General features: G+C 37.6%; 1 protein-coding gene across 1 annotated transcript; it reads left to right on the forward strand.

The window, feature by feature from the left end:
• Positions 1 to 3,700: 3,700 nt before the first annotated feature.
• LOC107763612 (large ribosomal subunit protein eL21z/eL21y-like) lies at positions 3,701 to 5,886 on the forward strand. The gene is made up of 2 exons (XM_016582102.2): positions 3,701 to 4,005; positions 5,413 to 5,886. The coding sequence occupies exons 1-2, from the start codon at positions 3,769 to 3,771 to the stop codon at positions 5,668 to 5,670; spliced, it is 495 nt and encodes a 164-aa protein (XP_016437588.1). The 5' UTR covers positions 3,701 to 3,768; the 3' UTR covers positions 5,671 to 5,886.
• The last annotated feature ends 2,971 nt before the right edge of the window (positions 5,887 to 8,857 follow it).

Raw genomic sequence — 8,857 nt, forward strand, 5'->3', positions numbered from 1 at the left:
CGAATGCGATGAAGGAAAAGGCAAAGCTTCGCGAACGCGAGATAACATCTCGCGAACACGAAGAAGGATTTCGAGGTAGCCAACAACAACACATCGCGAACGCGAAAGACTGTTCGCAATCGCGAAGAAGGACACCAGAAGCAGAAAACAACAGTTCAAAAATAAGGGAAAATAAACCGTAGCCCACCCGGAACACACCCGAGGTCCCCGGGACCCCGTCTAAACACACAAACAAGTCATATAACCTAACACGGACTCACTCGAGGTCTCAAATCACATCAAACAACGCCGAAACATCGAATCACACCATCAATCGAACTTAGGAACTTTCAACCCTTCCCACTTCCAAAACTCTTGTCGAAACCTACAAATCAACCCGGAATGATGCCAAATTTTGTAGACAAGTCCAAAATAACATAACGGAGTTGTTCCAACTCTCAGAATTGCATTCCAACCCTAATATCACCAAAGTCAACTATGGGTCAAACTTCTCCATTTTCCCAAACTTCAACCTTTTCAACTTTCGCCGAAACGCCTCAAATTACTCTACGGACCTCCAAATTTGAATTCAGACGCGCGTCTAAGTCCAAAATTACCATACGAAGGTGTTGATATCACCCACAACCACTAATCGCAATGTGCTTGAGCCTAAGAAATATCACAAATGCGAATTAGCCTTCGTATTTGCAAATGTCCCTCTCTCCGCAAATGTGAACTAAGCTTCATAAACCCAACTACCCAGGGTCGCAAATGCAACACACTAGCCGCAATTGCAATTACCCAGCCTTCCTAAATGCGGCTCTTTGCAAATGGGATTCATTGACTGCAAAAGCGATGTTCGTAAATGCGAGCTAGACCTCGCAAATGCGAGATCTGCAGGCTACACCAGCAACAACTGATACTCAGCTATACCAAAACACTCCAAAACTCACCCGAACCGCTCAGGCTCTAATCCGAACATGCACATAAATATAATAATATCGTATAAACTTGCTCGCTTACTCAAATCATCGAAACAACATCAAATATCAAGAATCGATCATCAAAACTCAAGGATTTCAAGTTTTAAAACCAAAATTTCCAATCTTTCATATAATGCCGAAATGCCCTCGGGTTACTCGAGACCCCAACCAAAAATACGTACAAATCCAAAAAAATCATAAGAACCTATCGGAATCGTCAAAATACCGATCCGATGTCGTTTACTAAGAACGTTGACCGTGACCAACACAAACCTCATTTTAAATTAAAAATCACATTTTCTTTAAAATTTCACATATAAAAGTTTCCGTAAATGACACGAACCACGCACGCAAGGCATAAATCATCAAATAAAGATACGAAAAGTCTCAGACATAGAAAAACGAGGTAGTGCTCAAAATGACCTATCAGCTCGTCACATGAGAAGAGAACCACGGAGAATATAAATAAATTACTATGTTATTAATCTATTTTAAACTTTTTCGAAGAATTACCAATTAGAAGTAAACTCTAGCATACTATGATGGAGTTTAACTTATAAAATTTTAAAATTTCAGCATAGCATGCTAGATTTTCATATGTAGGGGGTTTTCGAACTCCAGGACAGAGCGTTGGATTTTCACATATAGTGAAGTTTCGCGCTCCAACATAATATGCTAGAATTTCACTTGTAACTTCAACATATTATGCTTGAGGCTTTTCATGTTTTACCTAGGTATTTTTGTCTAAACTTTATCTTCACATTGTAAAGTGAGTATTTTGTTAATTTTATTTCAAATGGTGGTTGAATAGTAAAATATGTATACAAAAGTGGTCAGCCGTGCCATTTTTACACTAAATTTAGGCTATCGAATAAAACTACAGGAAATTACACTCATCGACCTCGAAAATAGATGGTCTTGATTTTTTGATCCGCATTTGCCCGATGAGCAAACCTTTAAGGTCAAAAGTTAAAAGTGTTGGCAACACTTGTTAAACTTAAAATTCTGCCCATGGGACAAGTAAAGTTGAAAAATCAATAGTGGCACCGAAGTGTCCTTATTTCTATCAACAACAACGACCTAGTATAATCCCACAAGTGGGGTCTGGGGAGGGTAATATGTATGCAGACCTTACCCCTATCCCGAAGGGCAGTGATGCTGTTTTTAGGAGACCCTCGGCTCAAGAAAGCAACAAGGGACGATATATTAGTACCATCAATAGAATCATAATAAAATAACAGCAATATAAAAAATATGAAATAGATGGAAAGTATAATAATAACCAACAGATAAAGCCATACATCAGTAGATGACCACTAGCATCCTATAACTAACTCCTAACTGGCTAGTCTCACTCCGGTGCACCGTAGAAATATTCACAACTTTCCCCTAACCTACAACCTTAATGCTCGACCTCCACAATTCTCTGTCAAGGGTCACGTCCTTAGTAATCCTAAGTCGCGCCATGTATTGCCTGATCACCTCTCCCCAATACTTCTTAGGTCGCCCTCTACCTCTCCTCGTTCCCACCACAGCCAGTCTCTCACACCTCCTCACTGGTGCATCAATGCTCCTCCTCTGAATGTGCCCGAACCATCTGAGTCTTGCTTTCCGCATCTTGTCCTCCATGGAGGCCACGCCCACCTTCTCTCGAATATCTTCATTCCTAATTTTATCTATCCTTATATGCCTGCACATACACCTCAACATCCTCATCTCTACAACTTTCATCTTATGGATGTGTGAGTTCTTAACCGGCCAACACTCAGTCCCGTACAACATGGCAGGCCTAACCACTGCTCTATAAAATTTACATTTTAGTATCGGTGGCACTTTCTTGTCACACAGGACTCCCGACGCTAACCTCCACTTCATCCACCCCACCCATATACGGTGTGTGACATCCTCGTCGATCTCCCCGATCCCTTGAATAACCGACCCAAGGTACTTGAAACTACCCCTCTTGGGAATGACTTGAGAGTCAAGCCTCACGTCCACTTCCGCTTCTGTCGGCTCGACCCCAAATTTGCACTCGAGGTATTCCGTCTTCGTCCTGCTCAACGTGAAACCTTTAGACTCAAGGGCATGTCTCAAAACCTCTAGCCTCTCGTGTCTCGTCAATCAGAACTATGTCATCAACAAATAACATGCACCATGGCACCTTCCCTTGAATATTATGAGTTAGTGCATCTATCACCAGGACAAATAGGAATGGGCTGAACGCAGAGCCTTGGTGCAACCCCGTAACAACCGAAAAATGCTCGGAATCGCCTCATATTGTCCTAACCCTAGTCTTAGCTCCATTATACATGTCTTTAATCACCCTAATGTAGGCAACCAGAACCCCTTTAGCCTCCAAGCAGCTCCATAGGACCTCCTTAGGAACCATGTCGTACGCTTTCTCCAAATCAATAAATACCATGTGAAGATCCTTATTTCTATCAATCACCCATAAAAGTAGGGTAAGTTACACATTTGGCTAGTCGTCTTGCTTGCCAAATATACAAAAAATATATACTAATTATTTATAAAATATATTTATATATATATATATATATATATATTTTATTAATATATAAAAAGTATACTTTATCGGCACTTATTTTTAAAAGAGGCTATACAACATAGTTTTCCCATAAAAGTACGTCCAAGGTGCTAAAGCCCAAATGCTCTTTCTCGGTCCAGCCCGATCCAAAACCCTAGAAGCTCTATACATTTATACATTATTATTCTCTGTTAGGGTTTCAGTTAGCTCTCTCTTTTTCACAAGCACCAGCAGCAGCGCATTTCGAAGCAGAGGAAGAAAATGCCGGCAGGTCACGGATTGAGGTCTCGTACGAGAGATTCATTCTCTCGCGCATTCAGAAAGAAGGGTACCATCCCACTTTCCACCTACTTGAGGATTTTCAAAATTGGAGATTATGTTGATATTAAGGTAAACGGCGCCATCCACAAAGGAATGCCACACAAGTTCTACCATGGTCGCACTGGTCGTGTTTGGAATGTCACCAAACGCGCCGTTGGTGTCGAAGTCAACAAGCAGGTACCTCCGTCGCTCTCTCTTTCACACACACACACACACACAAAAGGGATACTAATTCGCGCATGTAACTTTTTTCTGTTTAATATTTGTTTATTGGATTCATAGGGTTAGATAGTAGTTACTAAGTTTCTGTAAAGTGATCTGGCATCTTCTCATTTGCTGTAATTTTTATGTAACCAGCTATGTCAATCTCTTTGTATTTGTTTGTTCTTGTAATGAAATAGCCTCAGTGGCTGAACTAGGAATTAATATAAGGGTATTCAAAAAAATACTTGAGTTGGTGGATAGTGGATTGAGAAGAGATCTTAGTTTTAAATTTCAGTGGAGTCAAAAACACTAGTGAGTTTTTCCCCATTTGTTCAAGCTTTGGTGGACAGAGTGGGTGGCAGCAGGTTACCTTTTTGAATTAGTTGAGATGTCGATTGGCCTTGACACCACAGTTATCAAGAAAAAATTGAGTGACTCATAGGATTTGAACCTATGACTTGAAGCAATGTTTGACCCCCTTTGCCATTACACTAGAACCTTCCCGTATGTCTAGGGGATTCGACAATCTATGTGTAACCCAAAAACTTCGTTTTAACCATCTTACCTACCTTTAGCTCTGCCCATAGCAACAGTTTCTATCTTTTGGCTGGGGTTCTGTCCATGAACTGCGTTGGGCTTCCCAACCTTTCCCTTGCAGCATGTTGAAAGGCTGTTTAGATGCCTCTATTTTGTGATTTACTGTCGCCGAAAGCTCGTCCTCACAATAGGAAGTCTATTTCTTGGGAGGCAATACCTGAAAATTAAATTTTTTGATGTTGTATGTATTTGTCATGAATGGACTGTTGTCTTCATTTGTTGCTTGTGTTAGAGGAATCGAGACGTGGAGTTTTCCACTCAATGTAAGCCTCAGTACATCTGTGAACATCAAAGAAAATAATGGGATGACATTTTGGAAGTTGGGGAATAATAATTTCTAAAGAAGTCTGTATTTGTTGTATTATTCAATCTTGACTTCATTGTGGTTTATTTAACTTCCTGCTTGGACTAGATTAAAGACATTGCTTTTCACGTTTATTGGGCTTTCTCTATTCTTTCTTGCTGTTCAAATGCTTAATAACACATTTCTCTATTCTAAGTACCATTAGTTCCTGAAAATACTGCTATCATCTCCCACTTAACTGTGTGCAATATTTGAATACAATTTGAATTGTCAAAGGAGATTTAATTATATAGTATTATATGATTATGTAGCCTCTCTTTTTTTGTCTTCTGTTAGCATGTTTAACTGTTTTTATCCTTAATGTGAAAGTTTGTTGCTGAAGGTCCTTTTTAAGTGTTTGGTTTCCTTGTTCCTTTGGTTCTCATGAACTTTCATGCTGTTGTCAATATCGTTCCTCTTTTTCTTGTTCTATATCTCAGGTTCGTAACAAAATCTTAAGAAAGAGAATCCATGTAAGGATTGAGCATGTTCAGCTTTCACGATGCACCGAAGAAGTCAAGGAAAGGATGAAGAAGAATGATCAACTAAAGGCCGAGGCAAAAGCTAGAGGAGAAGTCATCAGCACAAAAAGGCAACCTGTGGGACCCAAACCAGGTTTCATGGTTGAAGGTGCTACATTGGAGACAGTTACTCCCATACCATATGATGTGGTCAATGATTTGAAGGGAGGTTATTGATCTTAGTCTGTTTCTGAGGTGTTGTTTGTTCTATCTGCTTTTCTGAAACTGAAAGACACGATTAGTTTGTTGGTGTCACCTGCAGATTTCGCTTGTTAGTTTAAATTTTGTTTACATTGTCATTAAAGGCCTTTTTTGAACTTTTGCTACAAATGGAAGTGAAGAATGTCTATCTATTACCTATATTCTCTGCATTTTAAGATGAATTTTTTCATACAGCTTGTTCTTTAGCAATTTGATAATAACCTGTTTGAGAAATACCCGACTCAGTAGTAGGATGATTTTGGAATTTTGTTTCCCATATTATTGTTTTTTTTAATATTCAGCTTGGATTTGCTTATCCAGTTGGACTCCACCTTGTACTCCTCCCCATGTCCCCTTTCCCTATATTGGAGAGCAAGGCTAACTTTTTTTTGCCTTATCTATTTCTATCAACCCTATGTCTTTGTCACTCTTCCTATATGAGTTACAAAGACGATTTAAAGATTTAGCATGTTGACAAATCTGTTGGATGAAATTTGGTGTCAAAGATTGGAGATATTGGCACTTTTGTGGCACTAGAACATTATTTTGGTTTTTCCAACTCGTTGGGTCAATTTTCCACCTTTGACTCACTCTAGTTGCTTGTTTCCTTTTCATTTCCTAAACAGCAATCGACCTCCGTCCATAATTTCTTTTCCTGGTTTAAAATTATCTCTATTTCCCCCCTCATATTTGTCTTCACTTTTGAGGTTGAATATCTTATCTTTCATTTATTTTCCCTGTCCGTCTAGCTAGTCCATGCAGTGGAGAGAGAGAGACTGTTTTTTGGTCCTCATAAATTAACGAAATAAAGTCTCCAATTGATATTTTCAAAGACGAAGTAGGTCACATATTTTGATTTTAACTTTAAAGCAAAACTTTCATTTTTTAAGGCGAACCCTTTGCTTAGACTAATGACTCCTGCTGGACCGCTAACCAAAACATCGTTAAGGATTTTCAATCGCACTAGAGGAAAGTACCCTATCACTACGGTCACTCGATTTCTACCACCGCATGGGCAAACATGCACGAAAAAGAAAAAAATGAAGTAAAATAATTATTACATTTTAAATAAAATTAAAGGAAAGGAAAATCCCAGTCAAGAAAATCATTTTAAATCCAATCGCTCTTACTTTTATTAACCGAAGCACAGATCCTCTGTTTATTTTTACTTCATTCATACTCCCTACTAATTGTCACATTGAATCCGGATGTGGAGTCAGAATTTGAACTTTATGGGTTCCGGATTGTAATTCTTTTAAGTTATTGAGTTCTAAATTAATAATTTGTACATATCTAATGAATTCCTTAAGATAAATACAATGTTTGAACAAAAACTATTGAATTCGACCGAACTCATATCCCACACTCTAGCTCCGTCCTTTGAATCAGCATAGGTGATATTCAAAATATATAATCAACAAACATGAATGAAACCAAAACAAATTCAAATACTCAAATCTCAACTCTAGCCAATATCATATATGAGCTACAACATATTTATCGAATGTGATCATTGACAAATCACACCAGGTAATCACTTTAATGGTACTAGTTATAACGTAACCACAATTGATATTGTTTTTAAAATTTAGCTATTTTGTTTTTGCGCTTCTTGTTTTTCTTTTTTAAACCTCCTTCTCCTTCAAACATGTCATGGTCAGATGTGGTCTCCAGTCGAGAGCGTCTGAAGATCACTCAAGCCTCATTTGTTTGTTCTTTTTGAAATTTTTACCTCCTATAGTAAATGTTGATACCTTATTTATTTTAAATAAATATCCTTTTAAAAAATTATATTTCATAGCTACCTTTTGATTTTTATAGCCAAATATCTATTTATGGTCACCTCCTACGCTTAAGCCATAAAATACGCCTTGTATTATTTTTCTGTCTCATTCTTTTAGATTTTTCTCCACCCTCTCTCTCTCAATTCCAGTCTTTCTCCATGAATACAACCACAATTCTTCCAAATACAGATCGAAACGGCAGCTTTGACTCTTAATCTCGAATTTATATTACCAAGTCTTCCCTACACAGATCGAAAGAGCCAACACTTCTTTCCCCAGGGTTTGTGAAAATTTCTCAGCTTGTGGATTGCTGAAACATGCAATTTTTGGAGGAATCGACCGAATTCGTGAGCAGAAAATAATTATGTAGTCTTCTACAATGTAAGAACACATCAAGTGAGTTGTGTGCAGTCTTCCGTATTGCACGTCTGGATCCATGAAATCTGGAGAAATCATGGTGGAAAAATGCGTGTTTGCTCAGTCTTTTATATGGTTGCTGTATCTCTATTTATCTAGTAGCGCCATTCAAATTCAATTGTAAAGATTAGGTTTTTTGAAGCGCACGTGCGGGTATTATGGTAACAGAAACAGTGGCGTTTCGAGTCAGAATCGCGGCCCTCTCGACGAGACGATATTAGGGTTGTTCTTGAACAAAGACGATGGAGTTTGGGACTGAGCAACTTGAATTTTCTGTTAATATATTTCAATGTATCTCGCTCTATTTCCATGTATTTTATTATATTCACTGTCTTTTTTTCATTGTATTTCATTGTATCTCGCTGTATTCCATGTATTTGTGTCTCGCTATATTCCATGAATGTATTCATATAATTTTTTTAATTTATGTATTCAATGTATTTTTATGTATTTAACTATATTCAATGTAATTATATAATTTCTCTGATGATTGCTATATTTTTGGGGTGTTTTTCAATTGACAATCTTTTTTATAACTGAAAATACAAAATTTGTGTGTTATAATTGAGTTTGTTGAGTTATATTAGGAGTTTATTATGTTAATTGATTCACTTTTCGTTTAAAAACAATTGTAATCCTTTGTTTCACGCTATGAATACAGTCGAATACAATAATCTGTCTAGCTGTAATCCCTTGTTTCACGCCGTGAATACAGTCGAATACAAAAATCTGTCTAGCTGTAATCCCATGTTTCACGCCTAGAAATGCTATTGTATTCATGAATGTAGTAGCTTAAAGACATCGAATACACTCTAAAAATCCTGAAAACATAGCATAGGAAGTAATATAGTAAATGGTAGCTACAACTAGCTAATAACCACTAAAACATAGTGGTTTCTAAAAGTTTCTTTTTTTTTTTTAGGATTAAGACGTCTGAATCTGAATACACATCTAAATATCAA

The sequence above is a fragment of the Nicotiana tabacum genome, chromosome 5, assembly GCF_000715075.1.
Source record: "Nicotiana tabacum cultivar K326 chromosome 5, ASM71507v2, whole genome shotgun sequence".
NCBI classification, from domain to species: Eukaryota; Viridiplantae; Streptophyta; class Magnoliopsida; order Solanales; family Solanaceae; genus Nicotiana; species Nicotiana tabacum.

Bases quoted from the DNA above. Each gene is read 5' to 3' on its own strand.
- LOC107763612 (XM_016582102.2), top strand. From the start codon at position 3,769: ATGCCGGCAGGTCACGGATTGAGGTCTCGTACGAGAGATTCATTCTCT. The intron at 4,006-5,412 runs GTACCTCCGTCG...TCTATATCTCAG, and splicing joins GTGTCGAAGTCAACAAGCAG to GTTCGTAACAAAATCTTAAG.